This window comes from Diabrotica virgifera, chromosome 4 (assembly GCF_917563875.1).
Source record: "Diabrotica virgifera virgifera chromosome 4, PGI_DIABVI_V3a".
In the NCBI taxonomy this organism is placed as follows: domain Eukaryota; kingdom Metazoa; phylum Arthropoda; class Insecta; order Coleoptera; family Chrysomelidae; genus Diabrotica; species Diabrotica virgifera.
Genome location: NC_065446.1, coordinates 162952910 through 162980240, shown reverse-complemented (window position 1 = coordinate 162980240; position 27331 = coordinate 162952910). Strand labels below are relative to the sequence as shown.

Below are 27331 nucleotides of genomic sequence, written 5' to 3'. Positions count from 1 at the left end.
AAGCGCCACACTCCAAGCGATCTACAAACAAGATTTTAAATTTGTGTGTGTGTGTGTTTAGATTTATGACCTTGGTTTGAACCAATTGGCCAGCTCAATTTTTTTTTTAATTTTCATAGACACAATTTCCTAATTTTAACTGATATACATTATATTTTAATAATCACAAACATATATTACATACATTACATTAAAAATACATACTAATAAAACACTATTACTAAATACTTATACTAAACCACTAATTGATATTAATTTTTTTTTTTCTTTCGCGCTAAGACCTAAACCCGATTCATCCTCGCGGAGGTTTAGGCCTTCTTTGTGATTTTTTTTTTGTTTTTTTTTGTTTTTTTATTGTTTTTTAATATTTATTTATTTTTTTTTTATTATTTTTTTTTTCTTTTTTTTTATATATATATATATTTTTTTTAATTTTTTTTTATATATATATATTTTTTTTTAAATATCAATTTTCATATTTTTTAAGTGGTTATAAACAATTTTATACAAATTTATATTTCGTGTACATAAAATGGAATTTAAATTGGTGGGGAGAGTAACTCCTACTGTTTGTAGATTCTTATATAACTGTTGATTCAGCATCTGGAAGTTTGCGCAATCGAAAATCACATGCTCTAATGTACCCAACTCCCCGCATGTGCAGTTTTGAGAAGTGGCCAACCCTAGTTTATTTTTGTGAACTGGATATAAACCATGTTTGTTCCTTGCTCTATTTAAGGTTTTAATGAAGTGCCGATTTGTAATGTCGTTAAACCACGGTTTTCTATAAATTTTTGGTTGGATATCATGAAATCGTACACCTTTAAGAGATATATCATATTCCAGTTGCCATTGCTCCATTTGTTTTTTCTTAAACCATTGTCGTAGATCAGTGACTGGCATTAATGGTTCTTCTATCCTTTCCCCTGTTGTAGTAGCATCCTTGGCAAGTCTATCCACTATTTCATTTCCGTTAATTCCATAATGAGCCTTAATCCAAACCAAAGAAATTTGTTTACCTGTATTCGTAAGTAACTGGATTGTTTCTAAAATTTTTATAATTACTACTGATGAAGTGCTTGATAATTTAGTTTGTACTATTGTGTCTACCGAACTTTTGCTATCTGTTAATATAACAAACTTATTCTTGTGATGGATATTAATATACCTCAAAGCTTGAAGAATTGCGATGAGCTCAGCAGTATAACTAGACATTTGATTTGAAAGTTTAAATTTTTTGGATAGATTTTCATTTGAATGGTAAAAGGCGCATCCAGTTGACTCAGCGAATTTTTCATTTATACGGAAAAGAAGTCGATCGAAGCTTCAATCAATGCATTAGAAAACGCCACAGAAAGAATTGCCGAATGGTCACAAAGAAATGGATTCAGCATCTCTCAAGATAAATCAGTCATGTGTTCATTTACGAGAAGACGTTATCAACCACCAAACCAAATTAATATAGGACCTTTCACATTCCCATATAAAACATCTGTTAAATACCTTGGCATAACTTTAAATCATCTCTCTTGGAAAGAACATATTCATCATTTGTCAAAAAAATGTGAAAACGGAATAAATATACTAAGAGCTTTTAGCCACACAAAGTGGGGAGCCGATCCAGATATATCACTAATCTTCTATAGAGCACTAATACGTTCAGTGATTGACTATGGTTGTATTTTATATGGAAATGCAAATTTAACTCAATTGGAGATATTGGAAAAAATAAAAAATAAGTGTTTACGACTTTGTCTTGGATGTATACAAAGCACACCAACACATATTTTAGAAATTGAAGCAGCAGAGCCTCCTTTGCATCTTAGACGGCAATTTTTGTGTGATGTTTTTATGTCAAAACTCCTAGCACAGAAAAGATCTGAGAAAATACAAAACCTCAATTCAAAAATAGATAGTCCCTTCTGGTGACGTAAAATTCATCCCAAAGTAATAAGCAGTTATCAGCTATTAATCCAATTTAATAGCGAGGTTTACAGAAATGACATCCTTCCCTTTTATAATTGTGATTATAACCTATTAGAACTACAAATTCCTTATTATTATCTTAATATTGAACCACACTTTAATCAATTTAACATAAATACGTTTGTTGAGAAAACAATTCTGAAAAGATGGCCGGAGTCCGATTGTATTTATACAGATGGATCCAAATTCGCTGAGTCAACTGGATGCGCCTTTTACCATTCAAATGAAAATCTATCCAAAAAAATTTAAACTTTCAAATCAAATGTCTAGTTATACTGCTGAGCTCATCGCAATTCTTCAAGCTTTGAGGTATATTAATATCCATCACAAGAATAAGTTTGTTATATTAACAGATAGCAAAAGTTCGGTAGACACAATAGTACAAACTAAATTATCAAGCACTTCATCAGTAGTAATTATAAAAATTTTAGAAACAATCCAGTTACTTACGAATACAGGTAAACAAATTTCTTTGGTTTGGATTAAGGCTCATTATGGAATTAACGGAAATGAAATAGTGGATAGACTTGCCAAGGATGCTACTACAACAGGGGAAAGGATAGAAGAACCATTAATGCCAGTCACTGATCTACGACAATGGTTTAAGAAAAAACAAATGGAGCAATGGCAACTGGAATATGATATATCTCTTAAAGGTGTACGATTTCATGATATCCAACCAAAAATTTATAGAAAACCGTGGTTTAACGACATTACAAATCGGCACTTCATTAAAACCTTAAATAGAGCAAGGAACAAACATGGTTTATATCCAGTTCACAAAAATAAACTAGGGTTGGCCACTTCTCAAAACTGCACATGCGGGGAGTTGGGTACTTTAGAGCATGTGATTTTCGATTGCGCAAACTTCCAGATGCTGAATCAACAGTTTTATAAGAATCTACAAACAGCATTTTATGTACACGAAATATAAATTTGTATAAAATTGTTTATAACCACTTAAAAAATATGAAAATTGATATTTAAAAAAAAATATATATATAAAAAAAAATTTTAAAAAAAAATATATATATAAAAAAAAAGAAAAAAAAATAATAAAAAAAAATAAATAAATATTAAAAAACAATAAAAAAACAAAAAAAAACAAAAAAAAATCACAAAGAAGGCCTACTTTGTGATTTTCCTTTTTTTTTTGTTTTTTTTGTTTTTTTTTGTTTTTTTATTGTTTTTTAATATTTATTTATTTTTTTTTATTATTTTTTTTCTTTTTTTTATATACATATATTTTTTTTTAATTTTTTTTTATATATATATTTTTTTTTAAATATCAATTTTCATATTTTTTAAGTGGTTATAAACAATTTTATACAAATTTATATTTCGTGTACATAAAATGGAATTTAAATTGGTGGGGAGAGTAACTCCTACTGTTTGTAGATTCTTATATAACTGTTGATTCAGCATCTGGAAGTTTGCGCAATCTAAAATCACATGCTCTAAAGTACCCAACTCCCCGCATGTGCAGTTTTGAGAAGTGGCCAACCCTAGTTTATTTTTCTGAACTGGATATAAACCATGTTTGTTCCTTGCTCTATTTAAGGTTTTAATGAAGTGCCGATTTGTAATGTCGTTAAACCACGGTTTTCTATAAATTTTTGGTTGGATATCATGAAATCGTACACCTTTAAGAGATATATCATATTCCAGTTGCCATTGCTCCATTTGTTTTTTCTTAAACCTTTGTCGTAGATCAGTGACTGGCATTAATGGTTCTTCTATCCTTTCCCCTGTTGTAGTAGCATCCTTGGCAAGTCTATCCACTATTTCATTTCCGTTAATTCCATAATGAGCCTTAATCCAAACCAAAGAAATTTGTTTACCTGTATTCGTAAGTAACTGGATTGTTTCTAAAAATTTTATAATTACTACTGATGAAGTGCTTGATAATTTAGTTTGTACTATTCTGTCTACCGAACTTTTGCTATCTGTTAATATAACAAACTTATTCTTGTGATGGATATTAATATACCTCAAAGCTTGAAGAATTGCGATGAGCTCAGCAGTATAACTAGACATTTGATTTGAAAGTTTAAATTTTTTGGATAGATTTTCATTTGAATGGTAAAAGGCGCATCCAGTTGACTCAGCGAATTTGGATCCATCTGTATAAATACAATCGGACTCCGGCCATCTTTTCAGAATTGTTTTCTCAACAAATGTATTTATGTTAAATTGATTAACGTGTGGTTCAATATTAAGATAATAATAAGGAATTTGTAGTTCTAATAGGTTATAATCACAATTATAAAAGGGAAGGATGTCATTTCTGTAAACCTCGCTATTAAATTGGATTAATAGCTGATAACTGCTTATTACTTTGGGATGAATTTTACGTCGCCAGAAGGGACTATCTATTTTTGAATTGAGGTTTTGTATTTTCTCAGATCTTTTCTGTGCTAGGAGTTTTGACATAAAAACATCACACAAAAATTGCCGTCTAAGATGCAAAGGAGGCTCTGCTGCTTCAATTTCTAAAATATGTGTTGGTGTGCTTTGTATACATCCAAGACAAAGTCGTAAACACTTATTTTTTATTTTTTCCAATATCTCCAATTGAGTTAAATTTGCATTTCCATATAAAATACAACCATAGTCAATCACTGAACGTATTAGTGCTCTATAGAAGATTAGTGATATATTTGGATCGGCTCCCCACTTTGTGTGGCTAAAAGCTCTTAGTATATTTATTGCGTTTTCACATTTTTTTGACAAATGATGAATATGTTCTTTCCAAGAGAGCTTTTGATTTAAAATTGTGCCAAAGTATTTAACAGATGTTTTATATGGGAATGTGAAAGGTCCTATATTAATTTGGTTTGGTGGTTGATAACGTCTTCTCGTAAATGAACACATGACTGATTTATCTTGAGAGATGCTGAATCCATTTCTTTGTGACCATTCGGCAATTCTTTCTGTGGCGTTTTCTAATGCATTGATTGAAGCTTCGATCGACTTCTTTTCCGTATAAATGCAAAAGTCGTCTGCGTACTGAAGTATTCTAGTTTCTTCCGTAATAGAACTAGTAACATCAGTAGTGTACACAATAAACAATAATGGACTTAAAATACTTCCTTGAGGCAATCCAATTGATGTTGATTTGGGCGTACCTATCACTCCATTTATATTTAAATACACTTTTCTATCACGGTATAACTTCATTAAGTTCGCAATAACCCCTTCTGGAATTCCTATGGCGTATAATTTATCTGTCAATATGTCTAGATTAACTACATCATATGCTCCCTTAATGTCTAAAAATAGGCAGGATATTGAGTTGTTACGAGTAAATGCTAATTGTACATCAGTAACAAATGATGTTGTAACTTCTTGAGTTGAACGTCCTCTTCTGAATGCATATTGGACTGCTGATAATAATTGATTTTTCTCCAGCCAGTGTTCTAACTTGTTTTTAATAAGTCGTTCGTACGTTTTCATTATACAAGACCCCAATGCAATAGGTCTGTAGGAGTCTGCAGAATCTCTAAGTTTATTAGGTTTAAGAATAGGTACTATTAAATATTTTTTCCAATCGTCTGGTATGTTCGACTTGTTTGTATATATACTGTTATAAATGCCTAATAAGCGCTGCTTAGTTATAAATGGAATCTCAGCAATCATTGGGTAATGGATGTTGTCTATTCCGGGAGACGTATTATTTCTTTTCTTACAAGCTTGTTGTAATTCGTTCATTGTGAAAGGTTTCTTTAGCATGTGATCATTTGTATAATTATTTTTGAACTCTCTTGGTTTTTCGTTAACCCAATTCGGACAGATTTTACTATGAAAATATTCTGTCCAGTCTCCCCACTCTATTTGATGTCTATTTGCTTGTTTCCTGTTTTTGAATCTGTTTAATTTAGCCCAAACATCTTTCATTGGAGTATTTTTGTTCAAACTTTCACAATACGATTTCCAACTAGCTCTTTTTGCTTCATTTGTAATTCTTTTAACGATCGCATCTTGATTTTGATACTTATTAAGATTATCCAAATTTGGATTCTCTTTATATTTACTAAATAACTGCTTGCGTTTCGTTACTGCATCTTGGCAGTCATTGTTCCACCATGGTTTGCATTTTTCCCAAGTATTTCGTTTATTTGTACTCTTTTTTGGTATAGCTACGGTAGCTGCTTCGTTCATATCTTCTAATAATTTGTCATAACTATCGTCAATAACATTCAATGATTTTTCATATAACAAAGTGCTAAATTTTCTCCAGTCTGCCTTGTTAATTTTCCATATTTTATGACTTTTTGTTGGTGGTGGCGTTCCTCTAAGTTGACATTTTATGAGTATTGGCAAATGGTTAGAGCCATGGGGATCTTGAAGTACCTCCCACTGGAATAATTGACTGATATTTTGAGAGCATATAGTAATATCAATAGCACTTTTTCTTTGGCCTGGTCTAGTAAAAAGGGTTGGTTCCCCTGTATTTAAAAATACTAGATTTAATGAGTTTATTGCTTCTAACAGGTTTCTTCCTTCAAAATCTTCTAGATCTGATCCAAAAGCCGAATGATGCGAATTAAAATCCCCACCAATTATACATGGTTTTGGTATGCTATTAAAAAAATTAAGACATTGTGTCAGTGTAACTCTACTCAAAGGTTTTATGTAAACTGAAACAAGATAAACTTCCTTAAATTGACCAATCCGAACACACACACACCTAGCCATAATATTTTCCATTTGAGGTAAATCTATCTCAGAAAAACTAATTTCATCCTTAATTAAAATTGCTACACCAGCTTTTCCATCTTCTCTATCTAAACGTGAACAATTATAACCTACGAAATTATAATAAATATTTGGTTTAAACCAAGTCTCCGAAAGAAGACCTATATTGATTTTATATTCATGAAGTAAATACTCCAAATTACATTTATTTGAAACTGCCGATCGGCAGTTCCATTGTGTAATAGAAAAGGTTTTGTTCATGTCTGCGAGCTTAATACCTGTTTATTGAGTCTGTCCTTAATAATATTAACCACTTCAAACTGTTGAACATTTAAAATATTATCCCTATTTAAAGACTTTAATATATCCATAACTAATTCAAATACTAATGTTATCGTTTCTGTTTCTGACATTTCATTCGTTTTAATAATATTCTCTCGGTAAGATTCTTGACTCAAAATACCCCCTTGTAACCTAGCGATTTCAATTGGTTTAGTTATTTTGATTGCTTCATTAATACAAGGATCAGGTGTTTGAGGCCTGGCCCTTTTTGTTGGATTTCTATAGATAGTGTATTTATGGGAATCTATGGGGCTAGACTGCGAAAAACCTGAAGAATATGGAAGAGCAGCTTGACTTGGAAGGAGTGGAAAAGCTTTTTGAGACGCTAATTCTATGGGAAATTGAGGATTTAATGTTTTATTTTCACTAGTAGTTGCATTTGCATATGTTCTATTGGAGATTAATTTAATTGCGTCATTGTGTGTTAAATTTTTTTGAGACATAATATCTTTAATAGTTTTTTGCCTCAGATATTCAGGACACAGCTGAAAATTTGTAGTTAAATGATATCCGTTGCACTGAAGACATTTATTGTTTGGGTTTTCCGTGCATTTGGAGGATAAATGTTCACCGTGACATTTGAAACATCTAGATTTACCACGACACTGTCCACCCACGTGCCCGTAACGATGGCAATTGAAACACAAAATTACTTTCTGTACAAATAGTTCGACCGGAATTAATACCTTATTAATAACTACATACTTAGGTAAACTTTGTGCCCTAAAAGTCACAATAATACTTTTAGTTGGAACATATACCGTAGTATTATTCTCAACAATTTTCCTTTTTAATCTTTTGACTTCTACTACTGTAAATTTACAGTGGTAGTCATAGGCTTTAATTTTATTTTTTAACTCCTCATCTGAAATGTCTCTATCAATATCCCTTAAAATACCCTGACGATGAATCATAAATTTAGGTACATAAGCCTCAAGTTTATTTTCAGTAAACCTTTTTGATTTATTTTGATCTACTAAAAAATTGGCCCATTTTGACTCTCCAAAAACTACTTTTACTCGATGTTTTCCTGCCAAATCAATTCTTTTTATTTTATTATCCAGTTCCGGCCAATTTTTTAGTATTATATCACCAACCCTAATCGCATTTAGACGTAAATCACTTTTATTTTCAATTATTACTTCAAAAGGACCTGTGTCAGTTTGTAAATATTTATAGGTAGTTCTAATGTCATTTGTATTTATTTGGGACGAGTTTGACGAAATATTAAGTTGATTTTTACTTACGTTTGAGCTGCTATTGACATTTTTATTAATATTATCGATACCTGAAACCGCTGTTATTTCCATATTATTATTCTGTTCTTCTCTAAACTTGTAAAATTCGTCCCCTCCGGGATCGGGAGGGTTACCGTCACCGTGTCCGCTCATCAAGATTTAATCGCTTCGAACGCTAAAACTGACTTATATTTATATAAAACTTAAACTATAACTAAATTAACGAAACTAAAAAAGGAAATTTAACGGATTTAACTAATAAAAACTGCTAATAAATTTAAATTTTCGAGAGGAACTTTGAAATGCGTCTTTACACTTTGACAGTAGTTTGACGTTGATTTTAAATTTTAAATTTTAAATTTTCAAAAATATTTTATTTATTATAGAGTTTTATTTATAGGGTTTTATTTATTAGTCACAAATAATTTTGTTAAGTACTAAAATTATGCTTTTATAGGTTATTGTCACTGGACAGTCTCCTGCAAGTCTCTTTTAATTGTTAAACAATTTACTTATTGTAATCATTATTACAGATTGTAAATAAATGGGATGTTAAAAAAAATGTTTCTTTGATGTGCGGGGATGTCCAAGGCGCATATCAAAGAAACATGAAACGTGAAACATAAAACGTGAAACATGAAACAAATAAATTGTGAAAAAAGTAACCGTTTGATGTAATATATTAATCGAAGGAACAAAAATAAAATTTGTATAGTCGACAATGGAAAAAGACGACGAGGTCATTGCTCTCGGGGCAACTCTTTTATTACTGTCTGAGAAAGGCCGCACATCAAAGAAATATGAAACAAAAAAAAAATGAAACGTGAAACATGAAGCAAATAAATTGTGAAGAACTAATCGGTTTCATCTTATATACTAATCAAAGAAACAAAAATAAAATTTGTATAGCCAACAATGGAAAGTGATGATGACGAGGTCGTTGCTGTTTTGACAAGTCTTTCATTACTGTCCAAAAATCATAACCATAGTACATAGTTGGTTAAAAACGAACTAAATAATCATCTGCTAAATTTCAATCATTTTATAGAAGGAGTGAATTTAGGATAGATTAGAAACCTTCGAGTTATGGGCCTTCAGAAGGATATTAAGAATAAGTTGAGTGGGTAGAGTCACGTATGCCGAAGTGTTGAGAAGAATGGGAAAATAAAGAGAGGTTTTGAATACAATTAAAGTTAGAAAACTGCAATATCTGCGACATTTCATGAGGGGCCATAGTTATAGCTTGTTGCAGTTAATAATACAAGGAAGAATTCAGGGTATAAGGAGTCGTGGAAGAAGACGCTTATCCTGGTTAAACAATTTATGAGCTTGGTTTGATTGCACTTCTGCTGATCTCTTTAGAGCAGCGGTATCGAAAGTGCGAATTGCCATGATGATTGCCGACCTTCCTAGAGGAGATGACATATGAAGAAAAAGAAGATAGAATGAGTATTCAAACATTTGCATTGTTTTGTTGTGGGTCATGGTTTAAAGAAAAACGATATTCTCTTGTTATTGTCTATTCGAGTACTTCTCCAGGTTATTATTGTACAACTCTTCGTTCTGCTTCACCACAGAAACCAATGCAATATTAAATTCTTGGTCGGCATTAATTTTTTGCACGTAATTAATTGTCCAAAACAATAATGAAACTGGAACCGATAAATAGAACAAGAACTATTTCATGAAACACGTTTCAATAAGATAAAAATGTTTCATGGGCATGAATGACACTCATTTCATAGATGGGTGGACGACTATTTGTTTAGCAGTATTTTAATTTCATGAATCGTGTTTCATGTTTCATGTTTCTTTGGTGCGCGGCTTCCCTGACGCAGTACGAAGTTCGCCGGATCGGCTAGTATATTACTTATTATATAACTTCATAATATATACAATATATTAAGAATGCTATATAATATTTAGATTTCTTTTATTACGTGTTTTTTTTTAGAGATATAGTGGAAGGATTTGTTAGAGACAGTGTAACGGATATTACAGAATTTGAGTGGGAAAGTCAACTAAGATTCTACTGGGTCAACCAACTGGATAATCTCTGGGTAACTCAATGTTCAGGTTCATTTGAATATGGGTAAGTAAACATTTTTGGTCGAGAATTTTATTGAGGCTCTTGTCGTAAGTTTATTTTATCCAGAAATATAACCCAGATTCAAGACATACGGCTCTCACTTCCTCTATCTATCTGATATTATAAAGATTCCAAGCCAGACCCAGCTTCTGTATATGTTTTCTACGAGGTTCTTCGGAATCACTCCAATAGTAGATAGAATAATAGGTATTGCATGTATTATGAATATTATTCCAGATTTAAGCTCACTAATACTCCTCACTACCTTTAGGAGAAAAATTTGCTCATCCTAGATACCTACTGTTCCAAAAGGATTCAGCTATATATTCAAAATTAGATGATTATGGCGTATTAATTTACCACAAACCAAAACAGTTTTTATTAACGACAATATTTCATTTCTAATCAGAATCTTCTTTACATCCTCTTCTTTACATTTATTTTAGACAAAAATAATTAACTATATAAAACTTTTTAACTTGTCCAGATATGAATATATGGGCTTAAACGGACGACTAGTCATCACTCCTTTAACAGATAGAATTTATCTCACACTTACTCAGGCTCTGTTAATGCATATGGGTGGTGCTCCTGCGGGTCCGGCAGGCACAGGTAAAACCGAAACCACTAAAGACTTAGCTAAAGCCATTGCGTTATTGTGCATTGTCACTAACTGTGGAGAAGGAATGGATTTCAAAGCAATCGGGACCACATTAGCTGGACTTGCGCAATGTGGAGCTTGGGGATGTTTTGATGAATTTAACAGGATCGACATATCGGTAAATATTCTTTTTAAAAATTGTATATATTTTTGCTTAAGGGGTAGGCGCAAAATCTTGACCAAATGCTATTTAAATGCATTCATTTTTTTTTCGAATCCTGAAATAACTCAATAAATATTTTTGAAAAATTTAAACGCTGAACGAAATATTACATTATTACCCAGGGCCGAAATTTCCTTAGAATAAACATTTTTTTTTGAATGAGATATTTGAAATTACATATCACACTAAAATATTATCTCTTTTTTTAACCCTTCTAATTCTGAAGCTATTTCCTTGTGGCATTTTTATAGTCAACTATTTATAATGGAAAAAAAGCCACAATTTTACCAAAAAAAGATTTTATTAACATTTCGAAGCCCAAATCGGGTTTCGTTGTCAAAATACAAAATACTACTAAAATAAACAAAAATGTTGTTGCTAAGTAAAAAAATTCTTCTAATATTTTATTTAATCTGACTCATTTATATTTGCAATTTAGACGTATATTATACATTTTAAAGTAGAAGACTTTAAAATGATATCGTCAATATTTATGAGTTGCGTTCCTGGGACGACTTTACTAAAAGATAGTTCATTCGATTACATGAAATCAATCCCAACTCAAGAATATCAATATCATAAATATTGACGATATCATTTTAAATGTTGTTCTGAAGCTATTTTCTTGTGGCATTTTTATAATCAAGTATATTCAAATGGGAAATAAGCCACAATTTTACCTAAAAATGATTTTATTAAATTTTTATTAAATAAATTATTAGAAGAATTTTTTATTAAGCAACAACATTTTTGTTTATTTAGTATTATTTTGTATTTTGACAACGACACCCGACTTGGGCGTCGAAACGTTAATAAAATCATTTTTAGGTAAAATTGTGGCTTATTTCCCATTTGAATATACTTGATCATTTTAAAGTCTTCTACTTTAAAATGTACAATATACGTCTAAATTGCCAATAGAAATGAGTCAGATTAAATAAATTATTAGAAGAATTTTTTTACTTGGCAACAACATTTTTGTTTATTTCAGTAGTATTTTGTATTTTGACAACGAAACCCGATTTGAGCTTCGAAACGTTAATAAAATCTTTTTTTGGTAAAATTGTGGCTTATTTCCCGTCATAAATAATGATGTAATATTATAATCTTCCATTATGCGTTTAAGTTTTTCAACAATAATTATTAGTTTTCTCAGGATTCGAAAAAATGGATGCATTTAAATAGCATTGAACCAAGATTTTGCGTCTACCTCCTTAATACTGGAATGCCCTTAATTTTAGTTGGTATTGTTAGGGTTACTCGTTATTTTAGTGATAAGTTATACCTAAGTTATACATACATGTCATGTACCGGGTGTCCCAATAAGAATGGCGCTCAGCCATATCTCAGGAACCGTTTATAGTACAGCTTTGGGAAAAAAATTTTATAACAAAAGTTGCCTCGAGAAAAGCCTGGAAATTATTTTCATAATTGTAAGTCCACTGCTAGAGGGCGTAATTGAATATCAAAAATTAAAAAATCGAAATTTTACAAAATTTGCCTAATGAAAGGGCACTGGAAATCCGATTATCGTATTCTTCATAAAATTCTGCGCACATTTTATTTCACAAGTTTAAGTCTACCTGTGCAAATAAGAGGGGGGGGGGAGTGGGAACCTTGTTATGAGAAAATCGCCTTAAGTCCGGTTCTGCTTAATCGATTTTTACAAGCTTCGTCTTGTTGAAAACAGCTCTTTTTCGTCAATGTAATAGTTATATTTTGGAAACAGCCTATTACGTAATATGCCGGATAGGAGGCGCTATTTATTTTCTTTTTATAAATCTAGTTTTCTTTGGAAAATATTAAATACAAGTATGTATATTTTTTCCTGTATTACAAAATTAGACCAAATTAGCAACAGAATACCGAAAACCGCATGTCTATACCTTTTTTCTATCTCGAGATATCTTAAGAAACGTGTAAATTTTAAACATAACTGTTGCTGTCATATAAGTGGAAATATATAGAAGCAAGTAGTGTGCTATGGAAAAAAACAAAGAAACATTTTCCAGATGTCACCGTATATAATAAATCAAAACAAAATATGAAAAACTCTACTACTGGGGTGACGTCTTTGGGGATATTTAATTGCATATATTCTAGCCGCAACAGTTGCATTTCTTATGCATTCAAAGAATGTGTCTATCATGTCAAATGCTTCTTAGTTTGTAAGAATCATCTTGAATTTCACTCTGTATAAATTTTATATAAAATTTAATAGAAACAAACCGCAACAAACCACCAATGAACAAATTTTTATGTTTTACTGATTTGACACATAATTTGACACATGATGACTTTTTGAAGTTAATACTTCTAATAGTTATATTTTTTTCCATAGCACACTACTTGTTTCCACTTTGACTTCCTAACTTAGTTTACCGGTGACAATAACAGTTATGTATTTATCTTAGTTGGGAATAGGATAATTGATATTAAAATATAATGAAATAAAAATTAAACATTTGTGTAGAAAATCTGACGTTTTTACATTTTCTACGATTCACCGAGAGAAAAGCAAATGTGCGGAGGCAACAATTCATAAAAATTTACATATTAACGCTATTTTTTTGGTATTATTATAAGTATTAAAATTAGTGTAATATTTAAACAAAAATAAAATTAAACTGTTTAAAATATATTTATTTCGTTAAAATCATAATAATAGAAGTATAAGTTCTTACTCGCGTGCAAAGTACACACACTCTTTTTTTGTTATATTTTATAGTGAAGAGAAGTATCCATATTTTATAGTGTTATTTGTCTTATTGTTGTTTTGATTCATTATATACGGTGACACCTGGACAATGTTCCTTTGTTTTTTTCCATAGCACATTACGTGCTTCTTTATATTTCCACTTATATGACAGCAACAGTTATGTTTAAAATTTACACATTTCTTAAGATATCTCGAGAGAGAAAAAAGGTATCGACATGCGGTTTTCGGTATTATGTTGCTAATTTGGTCTAATTTTGTAATATAGGGAAAAAATACACACTTGCATTTAATATTTTCCAAAGAAAACTAGATTTCTAAAAAAAAAATAGCGCCTTCTAGCCGGCATATTACGTAATAGGCTGTTTCCAAATTATAACTATTACATTGACGAAAAAGAGCTGTTTTCAACAAGACCAAGTTTGTAAAAATCGATTAAGCAGAACCGGACTTACAGCGATTTTTTCATAACGAGGTTCCCACTCACCCCCATCTCTTATTTGCACAGGTAGACTTAAACTTGTGAAATAAGATATGCATAGAATTTTATGAAGAATACGATGATTGGATTTCCAGTGCCCTTTCATTAGGCAAATTTTGTAAAATTTCGTTTTTTTAGTTTTTGATATTCAATTACGACCTCTAGCGGTGGACTTACAGTTATGAAAATAATTTCCAGGCTTTTCTCGGGGCAACTTTTGTTATAACATTTTTTTTTTCCAAAGCTGCAGTATAACGGTTCCTGAGATATGGCCGAGAGCCATTCTTATTGGGACACCCGGTACATGTACATAGATAGCTAATGCCTGGTTGCACCAACAGATATTAAGTTTAAGACGTACCTTAAGCTTAAGAGGATGGGTAAGTATTTTCGGCTGCAATGCTATTTAAATGGGGATTCATTTTTTTCGAATCCTGAGAAAACTAATACTTAGTATTTTTGAAAAATTTAAACGCAAAATGAAAGATTGTGTTATTAGCGAGGGCAGAAAGTCCCTGAGAACTTCTATGTTTATTTTAATAAGTTGAGTGGTGAAAAACTAAGAGAAAATTTAGTGTTATTTTTAATTTCAAATATCTCATTCAAAATAAACTTTTTATTTATTCTAAGGGACTTTCGGCCGTCGGTAATAATTTAGTCTTTCATTCCGCGTTTAGATTTTTTTAAAATATTTATTGGTTTTTTCAGGATTCGTAAAAAATGAACACAATGTCCGTGGTAATTTTTTTCAAATCTATCTTTGTCATACAACGCACTCAGTCGAATAGAATATTGTCAGTCAGGCACTGACAATCAGTGACAATTTTAAATATTTGACATAAATCAGGAATATTTCGAGTTGTTGATTAAATAATATTGATATATAGTGTATTTGATAAATAATTGATTTAAGACGTGAACTTTATAAAAAGTTATTTATTGTGTATTATTTATGGAAGATAGAAGCAGAAAATACATCAAGATATATTCTGTGATCCAAGTATTTTGTTGTTAAAGATTTTCAGAATTGTAAGCGTTCCATAGTAACAATATATTATTAAAAAATCACTTTAACACTTTTCCTCTTTTCTCGATCGAGTATTAGTTTTTGATGTAGGTACATATAAATTATTACAATCACTGAATGCATAGTTAGTGAAAAAATTATCACATTTATTAACTGAAATGATTTGCAATTATACAAAAAATAACAGTTATCCAAGAACATTCAAAAGCCATCTCTTTAAGTTAATTATGACACTGTCAAGTAGAATGACATTCTAGTAATATTTACATATCCATACCAGTGTGAATTTTACTACACGTAATTTGTCATGTAAAGACAGAAAAGGTAGGGATAGCCGTAAAATATTTACGAATTATGTACCCATGGCCTTAAATATTAATGTTAATCCTTATGCTGGTGCCACACTAGCGTCTAATGCCGTTAATTATCGCATTATTTGACATATTTTTAATGCAAATAATGCGATAATTAATTAACGTGTGGCCCCAGTATTAAAGTATAAGCAGAGCTTAGCTAAGCTGGAGCTTAAGATCTATTGGTGCAACCAGGCACAATAAAATAATATCTAGCTAAGATATGTGTGACAGGTCGACATGTGAGCATATCCTCTTCTTCTTTTTGTCTAAAATCTTCCTCTCTTCATGTAAAATTGATTTTTTCTTCTTCATCTGTAGAGTATGGGATATTTGGGCGTGAGAAATTTTTTAAAGTCGTGGGAAAAATCGGAATCCTTTGATGTAATTAAAAATCCGCTAGGTACGACAGATGGACAGGTGTGGAACGTGGTGGGTAGATCCTCTTCTTACTTTTGTCTGTAGACTCTTCCTCTTCCTGTACAATTGTTTTCTTCTCCTTCGTCTGTCGTTTCGTCTGTCAAATAGCCTTCTTTCTTTATCTGTCAAAGCATTAAAATTAGCATATAAATTTAAATGAATTGGTTATCGATCAACAGATGGCAACCCTAGCCTTATGGTCTTACAAAGTATTATGCATGTGCAGTTCGTTGAAGGTGCACATATTTATCATTATTTCTTATCGTTAAATCTGTTTAACTTCTGATAATATACCTCGATAAAAAATCGTTCATTTGTTTTTATTATTATAAATAGCGTGTATCGTTCATATTATCAATATTAAAAGGTTACAAACATTATTTCATTTAGTATCCATCTTTATTCTGTTGCAGTACTATTTCTTTTAGAATATAGGTCACAACTTAGCGAAGTCTAGGTATTCTTTACACTACCCCGGTCATCAAATCTTTATTTTCAGTAAATATTCATCATTATTCGCTTTGGTTACTTTAATTTTTTTCAAAAATATTTGTAAGATTTCCGCGTTGTTCCACATTCCACTGTCTTTTACGAGCCTGCAAAGTGGCTGTCTACTAATCACTTCTCATTTGTTATAACTGACTCTACAATTCCTTTTTTGGTGCAACTTGTACAAAATTTAACTGATCCAGGACCTGCAGATAAATGACCATATACAATGACGTGTTCTGTCTACCATAGTTTAATGAGGCCTCTTTTTGACAGTTTATGAGCTAGGAAAATAATGCCTTACAATAGTTTAATCATATATATTTTAGGTACTTTCTGTAATTTCTACTCAATTGCAAACAATTCGAAGTGCCTTGATGATGAAGCTGGAAAGATTTACTTTCGAGGGAGTTGAGATTTCACTAGACTCAAAAGTTGGTGTTTTTATTACTATGAATCCTGGCTACGCAGGCCGTACAGAATTGCCAGAATCAGTTAAGGCTTTGTTCAGACCAGTAGTGTGCATTGTTCCTGATTTAGAAATGATATGCATGATTTCCCTCTTTTCTGATGGCTTTTTGGAATCTAAGGTATTGGCGAAAAAGATGACTGTACTATACAAATTAGCACAGGAACAGTTATCCAAACAGGTAATTTAAATAATCAAAACATATCATTGTATTGTGTTTTTTATGTTATCATAGAATTATCACAAGGAGAAATTCCTGTAACTGGCTGTATACCATAAATCACAAAAAATAAAAACCTTATCGTGTAAAAGGTATATTTAAAATCCCTAAAAAGGGCTATATCACAACAAAACGCTTTCGGAGTCAATATTCCATCATCAGTGTTGTCACAGGTTTACATGCTTCAAGCCACCAAAATATACGGGTAAAAACCATTGAGTTGTTTTTAAACAGTTGAGGTTATATACATTATATTATCCGATTTTAAAGGATGTTAAAAATATTTCCAGATTAACCCCTGACATCACATGACATTAACCATATTGGTTGGAAAAATTGTAGGTGGGAGTCCTGTTATATGTCAATGGGTAGGACCTTACATGGCAGAGTTTAGGTGACAACTGGGAATGTTTCAGTTGTCACCTAAACTGAGTGCGTCAGTTGTCACTATGACTGAGGTGTCAGATGCCATCTAAACTCTGCCATGTAAGGTCCTATCAACAAATTTTCCAACCAATATGGTTGATGTCATGTGATACCAGGGGTTAATCTGGATATATTTTTAACATCCTTTAAAATCGGATAATCTACTGTAACCTCAACTGTTTAAAAACAACTCAAGGGTTTTTACCCGTATATTTTGGTGGCTTAACCTTCGGATGACCAAGCGGGGGAAATTGTGGCCCCAAGCGTATGTTTTTCTTTAATAAATTCAAAAGTATTTTTAATTTTTAACTCATTATTTTTTTATTTGACTTTAATAACACTCTAGATATCCTCATATTTTGAAATAAAAAAAATCCCTATATTTTACGAATAAAAAATATATTCTGAAGTTGATGTTTAGTAAAATACCGTCTATTATGTGTAATTCCAAATAGTTTTACGCTAATGACGTCGACTTTGCAAAGTAACAAGACACTTACTCAACATACACACTACACATGACATTAATACTCATGTTGTGACTGGCTGAATGACATAAAGTCCATGCCATAAAAATAAAAAAAAAATTTTAAAAAAACTTCATTTTTTTGTTAATTGTCATTTTTGACATTTTTGACCTGGGGTCATTTTCCCCCCCTTGGCCATGCGTGTAACAAAAAAAGGTTGTTCATCGGAAGGTTAAAGCATGTAAACCTGTGATAACACTGATGATGGAATATTGATTCCGAAAACGTTTTGTAGTGATATAGACCTTTTAGGGATTTTAAATATACCTTTTACAAGAAATGGTTTTTATTTTTTATCATAGAATCTTTTTTATTTGGGAATAATTTGAAGTATAAATTCTGAATTTCTAAATAAAGAAAAATTTAATTCTGAAAAAAATACATTTTTTTCAAAGTAACTGGTTATACCAAAAATCTCAAAGAGTAGAAAATTGTAGGTTTTGCTTTTCTAAATATTATATATGTTTATATACCTATTTTACATTTCTTTTAGTTCCATTATGATTGGGGTTTGAGGGCCCTAAATGCGGTCTTGCGTATGGCAGGAGTTTTGAAACGAGCATCTCCAGATATTAAAGAGGCACTTGTACTGATGAGAGCTCTAAGAGATATGAATCACCCAAAGTTTGTATTCGAAGATGTTCCTTTATTTTTGGGACTCATCAAGGATCTTTTTCCTGGAATGGATTGTCCTCGAGTTGGGTATCCAGACTTTAATGCTGCGGTGGAACACGTATGGATATTTTTATTATTCAATAATAACGTAGATTGCAACAAACTTGTTGGGAATATGATTCATAACTCGACAATGCGCAGTGGTTCTTGTTTACTAGTGTTACCATGGAAATGGCCAGTTTGGTAATTCTTCACTTTAATAGGGAACTTGCACATTTTTTTCTTATTAGATAATAATGTTCAGTTTTGTTTAAAAATGAGATTTCCAAAATTTCACGCTTCAAAAACTCACAATAACTTAGAAATACATATTTAAAGTCTTCAGCGGTATAAAATAGTTCAAACGGCACGTGACGTCATATAGTTTTGCATTAGTTTTTATTATGCTTACATTTCGCTGTGTCTAGGTACACGCTAACGTGTACGCAAATAAAAAAGTTAGGTAGACGCGAATTAAACTTCATCAAGCCAGTGACGTCATTAGTTAGCTTGCGCAGTGACTATATATTTTGGTACATGCTATTTTGATATGTTTAGTGTTTGTTTGATGGAAACAGATTTGTTAAGGGAAGGGAAGCAGAACTATTCAGATGTTTCAAACTTAATTATAATAAATCAATGTGTATATATAAAAGTATATATTTAGGTTAGCAAAATAATTATATGTATTTAGTTGACATGACATGTAGGTACAAAATATTGTTAAAATAATTTTTATACGTAAGTGAATTATTATAATCAACTATTCTAAATGCAAAATAAGCCACAATTTAACTAAAATAATTATTTTATTAACGTTTAGACGTCCAAATCGGATGTCATTTTCAAAATACAAAAATTAGTCAGATTAAATAAATTATTAGAAAAAATTTTTTACTAAGCAACAACATTTTTGTTTAATTTAATAATATTTTGTATTTTGACAACGACATCCGGTTTAGAAGTAGAAACGTTAATAAAATCAATTTTTTAGTTAAATTGTGGCTTAGTACATATTTAGAATAGTTGATTAAAAAAATGCCACAAGGATAATAGCTTCAAAACAAGTTAATTATTATTGTGAAAGCTTTAGGTCTCCCTTTAATTTTAATCTTTTACGGTAATACTATTTCATTTATAACTAAAAAAAATATATATTAATTTATAGTATCTTATCTTTTGCGTACTGTTTTAAAATGTTCTTAAACTCATTAAAAGAACTAAATAATTGTCCGCACTCCGTAGTTAATTTAAAAACAAACACTAAACAAATAAAAAATAAGAAATCACTGACACTCTAACTTTTTTATTTGCGTACACGTTAGCGTATACCTAGATACAACCTTATATTTAGGTATATTCTTCTTCTCATTATTTAGTTTATTGGCCTCCACCTACTTGGGTATTTGGCAAGCTCATCGTCGTGGAATAAGTCAAAAATATTTATATTCTAATGACATTTATCGTATGTCATTGTAATAATATATACCAGTTTGTTATAACTGTAGTTTTATACTGTTTTTGAGGGAAAGGAACGAAGGTTTACTATTGAAAATAAAACCATTTTGTAAAAGTACAAATTTTCTATGAATAGGTCAAACGATCAAAAACACTTGTAACGTCACATAAATGTATTTTCTACTGACGTTTATAACGTCTAATTTAAAATTCTGTTTAGTTTATTGGAAAAATGTAAATGTAAAACCAAGTAACGTCACGATGCGTTTTGGACCACCTGTTTTAATTTGAATTTTTAATCGTCTTTAGGGGCCAAACGAAAGACAAACAAAACTTTTTTATCTTTGATACATGTTTTAAATTATGTTCTGTTGTGATTTATAACATTTTTTCCGAATTTAAAAATTTATGCAAGTTCCCTATTGAATATATACGTATTAAAAATTATTTTTTTAAATTTCCTTCCGCCACTGGTAGAAACAACTGCGCGAAACAGTACGTTACACTCCCAAACTTATGTTTGTTGCAGTCTATTAAATAATACTATATAGTGATTAGCGCGCTAATAACCTCCAAAATAACGTAAAAAATGGAAAACATATTAAGTTGTGACGTAAAAAGCAATGAAAATAGTGAAGGTGGGAGATTTAGCGTTAAAACCCTATAAACTTACATTCTATTTATTGTTTCCAACCTTTCGACGTATCAGAGGAGTACGTCAACTAAAACTTTTTTTTTTATTATAAGTTATTCACTACATGCAATCAATAAACAAAAAAATTATAAGCATGTTAGTTGTTTGTTCAAAGGGGTGTAAGTATAAATTTGGATTTGTTATCCACTGATAACAAAAACTCCACTAGCCTCTTAAATTATTGAACTGTGCCCTGAAAGGGTAAGTAGTTCACTGCACTGCACTGCACGACACTTCACTTCACTGCTGCTTAGAACCTATGTGGTAGCTCCAGTGGTTTGTGCCTCCTCAGTCTCCGAGTCTGCTCACTATTATCCAGCAGGTTTAGTGCAAGATTATTAGGGTGGTTTTCTAATTTTACCAAATAGCGGCTGCTGTATTCACTCACTGTCTCCTTTACTGTGGCTACTTGAAGATCGTCTCTGATTTCTCTGTTAGGTATAAACCAAGGTGCATTTGTTATGGTCCGTAGTACCTTCGACTGAAAGCGTTCCAATACCTCTATGTTTGAGTTTGCAGCCGTACCCCATAGTTGTACACCATATGTCCATATTGGTTTTAAGGCTACTTTATACACCAATAATTTGTTTTTTAAACTAAGCTTTGACTGTCTTCCCAATAGCCAGTAGTATTTGCTGAGTTTTAAGCCAAGTTGTTTTCGTTTGTTAAAAATGTGCTTTCTCCAGGTCAGTCCTTTATCCAAGTGCATCCCTAAATACTTAACGCTGTCAGATTGAGGCAGATCTTGTCCATTTAGTGTAACAGGTGGCACTGTACCTCTGCATTTGGTAAATGTAACCTGCACTGATTTTACTTCATTGACTTTGATTCTCCAGTTTCTTGTCCAGTCCTGTATTTTCACTAGATGTTGTTGGAGAATTCTTGCGGCTATGACTGGGTCTTTGTGTTTGACCATTATCGCTTTATCATCTGCAAAGGAAGCTGTGATTGTTTGGTTGCTTACTGGAAGGTCAGCTGTGTACATAAGATAGTGAAGTGGACCAAGAACACTGACCTGTGGTACCCCTGCCTTTATCAATGTGATTTCTGATGTTATCTGTCCATACAGAAAAATAAGAGACACGATGGCGCTGTAAGTGTAGGTTGTGCTAGGTTGGCTCCTGTATATAATTGTGAAAAGTAGTGGTTAATATTTGTTAATAGTTAAAATTTATGATATTTGGTCTTCATCAAGTAATTATGACCGAAAATATAAGAAAAACCCGTCAACAGCAGAAGGAGCAACAGCAACTTGAAAGTCAGGTTAAACGACTAGAATCTGACGTGAAAGGTGGCATTGAGGAACTAAAATCGCTTATAGGAGAACAAAATATGGATGAGAGTTCCAAACCCAATTCCAGTAGTAAGAATATCTTAGAAAGAATTGAAATGCTGGAAGATAATTTTAATAGATCCCTTAACAGTATCAAAAGCGAGATAGAAAAACTAAGAGACACGTCTAATTCCTCTAAAAAAAGGATGGAATATCAACATCAGAACTACTTGCTAAACGGTATTGTGTTTAACAATATTCCAGAGAGTGAAGAACAACTACATCAACAGGTAGCAAAAATCATTAGTAATAAATTAAACATACAAATATCCGAAAACGATATTAATTTTTGCTATCGAATTGGCAAAAAACAAGAACGAGCTGTCAGTCAAAGGAAACCTCGACCAACGGCAGTTATGTTTATAAACAAGTGGAAGCGTGATCTAGTGTTCACAAACAAAACAAAATTGAAAGGCAGTGGACTTGTTATGATGGAACTCCTCACAAGAGAAAATCAAGCTCTTTATAAATACGCGTGTGACAAGTTTGGCTATAAGTGCTGTTGGTCGTGGAAAGGCCAAATTTTTGCAAGTGTCGGTGGTGAAAAGAAACAAATCACGAGTTTGGATATGGGAGACTAAATAATAATTTAACCAGTGAGTAAAAAAATTTATTTGTTGATTTCTTGCTATTAACAAAAAGTTGAGCTGTGGGGCCAACTATGTGCCATTTTTGACAATCAAAAACACAAACTTTACGTAGAGTCCTAGTTTTTTTTTGTTTGTTTTCCCATTAATTACTTGTTTCTGTTTATTTATTATTGTAAAAATAAATGTACAGTTATACAAATTTAAATATTATGCCTCTACCTATTAGTGCGATATAATTATTATTCTCATATTAAATTAGATATAAATAAATTCTTCTTTTTATATTATGATTACTTTTGGTCATATTAATGTAAGATCACTGACTGCACATTTTATTGAATTCAAAAACTGTGTTCTCTTAAAAAAATTTGATGTACTAGCAGTTAGTGAAACTTGGCTTACAAATTTCATTACCGACAAGGATATAGGTATAAATGGGTATAATGTGATAAGAAGGGATAGAAATGGAAATGGGGGAGGTGTGGTATTCTATGTTAGATCTCAAATTAAATATAAAGTTCTACAAACAAATAATAATAGTATTGAACACCTTTGCTTGGAATTGTTCGTAAGTAATAAATCGTATGGATTCTGTGTTGTATACAAACCACCTAAATTTAATTTTTTTTTTTTATTAGAAAAAGATGTCGCATCCACCAAAAGGTTATTAGCGACGGAACAAAATATAAATAACAAAATTAAACAATTACAGATTGTACAAAATGTTTCTGGATCTGAGATAATTAACTATGTATATTATTGTCACAGGAACAGTTTTGACCTAGAGCCTGTGGTAGACCGTCTGGGATCTTGTAGCGCTGTCTTTCTTGGTCATATTTACTACATATTGTTAAAAAGTGTTCGACTGTTAATCGGACGTTACACTGATCACATATACGTGGATATTTCTTTGTGAATAGGTACGAGTGCGTTAATCTGGTATGACCTAGACGTAAACGCGTAACCACAATTTGTTCTCGTCTATTGCGCGACGATGGGAGCCACTGAGACACATTATTTTTAATTTTATTTAGCTTGGAATTAGTTTGAGACCACTCATTTCGCCACAAAAACAACACTTTATTTTTAAAATAAGCTTTTAAGTCACTGGAAACACCCTTGTCTATCAGCTCTGAAAAATCACTTAAAATTGCCTTTCGTGCGGTCCTGTCACCTTCTTCATTTCCTATTATTCCGACGTGTGAGGGAACCCATAAAAATTGGACGCTTCTTCCATGTTCATGAGCTTGGGAAAGCTGGTATTTTAGCAACTTTTCAAAAGTATGTTTCGCGAAAATATGTATTAATGAGTTTAGAGAGCTAAGGGAATCTGTTATGATCAGGGCTTTTGTGAGTGTAAGCTCGTTAAGAAGTTTCACAGCGCGGTATATGGCGTAGAGTTCAGATGAATATGTGCTACATGCTGGGGGTAAACAAGTGAAATGTTTTGAATTGTACAACTGATTGGTCTTTAAGTTTGTCTCCTGTAGACAAATAATATCTGGAGAATATTCAGATAAAAGAAGCTGTAGCATAGGGAGACGATGGAAAAATCCATTAATGTTCCATTGAAGTATCGCGTTGAATGTTGTTAACAGATTCGGAGTTAGATGATACTGAACAATTGTCTACAGAAGAGTCACTGTCTAAGTCGGAAATCTCATTCCCTAAATAGTTGTGTAGTTTCTTTTGAAGTTTTGTAAACTTGGTTTTTGTAGATCTATCATTTGCATATTGATAGCTGCTTTGTAAAAGATAGAGTAAACCAGCCATATCAGTTGTAAATTCTTTAACGACGCTAATAGTGTCGGGGGAGCCTTGGACATTATCAATAAGTAAAGACAATTGGTGGTAATTTAAAACGAATGGTGGGGTATGATTATCAATAAAATTTTCAAGAGTTACCCGTGTAGATGGGACTTTAGATGAGCGCGGTTTTTTTGGTTTAGATGATTTGGGTTTTGCAAACAGATTTTGTGATGAAATTGCAGAGTCTGAAGGAGGCGTATCGATCTCACCAATACTGCGTTTTATGGAAGAACTTGCGTTTTCGCAAGTACTATTAGAGTTTTCACTTAGATGCTGTGGCTTTATTACATTTGGGGGTACTGGAGCAAACTCATTGGTAGTGGCAGAAGTCGAGCTTGAGGTTTTATTTGTAATATTGGTTGAAATGGTTGTTTCAGAAAATTGTGGTGATGTATCAGTTTTATTAGAGTTTTCTGCAGTTGTATCTAATGGAAAAGGTGCTGATAGATTGGAGGATATTGCCTCCGAAGTTTGTGAAAACGGTATTGTCGCTGAATGAGGTTGATTTAAAGTGTTGCTATGAGTAGAAGTATTAGTAATTTCTTGGTCATGGAGATTTGTAGGTGTAGGTGATATGAGTTGATGCCGTTACTGAACTGTTATTGCATTGGGATGATATGTGTCCTGTATTTTTGCAAATAAAGCAGGTGAGTGTACCTTGTGACAAAAATATGCGGTGAGGTGTTTGGTCGAAATTTATTAGAATAGAATCTGGAATTGCTGATGTTATAGGGCTTACATAAACTTGCCTCCGAAAGCTCAGTATGTGACTATATTCGGGAAGAGTGGAGCTAATTTTCAGAAATGTTATTGGGGAAATAAGCTTTAAACCGATATTCTGTAATTCTTCAACTAATACTTGATGAGGAATTGACGGGCATACACCAGACAGGACTAGTCTTTCTGCTGGAGAGACAAGTCTCCGTGCTGTTACAACTTCGCCGAGTACTTTTATAGAGCCATGTTGTGTCATGAAATTATCTACTACGGTTTTGTTTGCTAAATACATGCAGATTCTATTATGAGATAATCTAGATGAAAAAATAATATTTTTTGGGTTGATGATTGTGCCCAAAGGAATTAAATAATCCTGCAGTTTAGCATTATCGATACAACTAAATACAATTGCTTGGGTCTTACTCGGAAAAGACTGTGAAGCGGCTGAAGCATAACTGTTTGTGATATTTGAACGTTGATTTACTGGGCTGGTTAGATCGGAAGGTGTGTTTACATTGTGTGAAGTCATTTTAAGCTGCGGTGGTGAAAGCTTCAGTCCGACTCTGGTAAGTGATAAACCAACCGCATGCTAGCTAACCTCACAAAATGATTGTACGGTGGTGTATTTTTCTTATTTGACGTTTTCTTTTCACAATAATAAACTAATAATTACGTATAGATGACTTACGTAGTAGTATCTAGTAGATAAACACTTTAGTTTTAAAAAACTATTTAATAATACCACTTGTTTTTAGTAAAAACTAGGAGAACAATATCAGTACAACTTGACCATACCTTGCCAGGGCCGGTCTTCCCTAAATTTAATGTCCGACATTTTTTTGACGAGTTTGAGAATATTCTATCTGATGTTTTGCCGTTGATTGAAACATTTTATTGTACTGGTGACTTCAATGTTAATTTGTTAAATACTGATTGCCCTGATACTAGAGTTGTCTGTGATTTTTTTGAAACAATGGGGTTACATCAAGTCATAGATCAGCCGACTAGAATTACATCTAGTACGGCAACCCTAATTGATTATATTTTAACTACAAAACGAAGAACAATTCTTGATGTTGTCGTGGAATGTGTTGATTTTAGTGACCACGAGTTGTTGATATCTAATATAAATATAGAGATTAAAAAGAAAGAAATTGTTTATAAGACTGTAAGAAACTTTAAGGCGATAAATCAGACCGTATTCTATGAGGAATTACAATCTCTACCGTGGCGAAATATTTTTGATATTGAGGGTCTTGATGATAAAGTCGAGTTTCTTACCAATAATATAACATGCTTACTGGATCGTCATGCTCCCTATGTAACCTATAAAATTTCGAAAAATTATGCACCATGGATGACTGACACTTTACGTATTATGAAAAAAGAAAGGGACAAAGTATTGAGTTTATACAAGAAATACAAAAACATCCAAACTTGGGAGGAATACAAATCAATTAGAAATATGTTTACTGTCAGAAGAGAAAAAAAGGCTTTCTATTCAAAAAAATTGGATAATAAAAACGGGAAGGATCTTTGGAAATCCTTAAAAGTTATAGGTCTTGGTAGGGAAACTCAAAACAATACGCAACTGTCAGAAAATTTAAGTGATATTTCGGCAATGAATGACTACTTTATAAATTGTGTTCCCAACATGAATCCTAATTTAACACTTAAAAATTTTTATAGTCATAATTGTCGTGTGGACGTGGAAGCAAATTTTTCATGTGTTAAAGAAAGTGACGTTTTAAATGTCATTAAAAGTATAAAG

The 27331-nt window shown here is 31.9% G+C and overlaps 1 protein-coding gene across 1 annotated transcript in view; it reads left to right on the top strand.

Moving 5' to 3' along the window:
• The window catches only part of LOC114336768 (dynein axonemal heavy chain 10), an 863661-nt gene that overhangs the window by 407992 nt on the left and 428338 nt on the right, over positions 1-27331 (top strand). Inside the window, exons 31-34 of the mRNA XM_050648469.1 lie at positions 10219-10356; positions 10841-11132; positions 16993-17313; positions 18799-19038. Coding sequence (XP_050504426.1) covers positions 10219-10356; positions 10841-11132; positions 16993-17313; positions 18799-19038 — 991 coding nt within the window. The remainder of the gene's footprint in view (positions 1-10218; positions 10357-10840; positions 11133-16992; positions 17314-18798; positions 19039-27331) is intronic.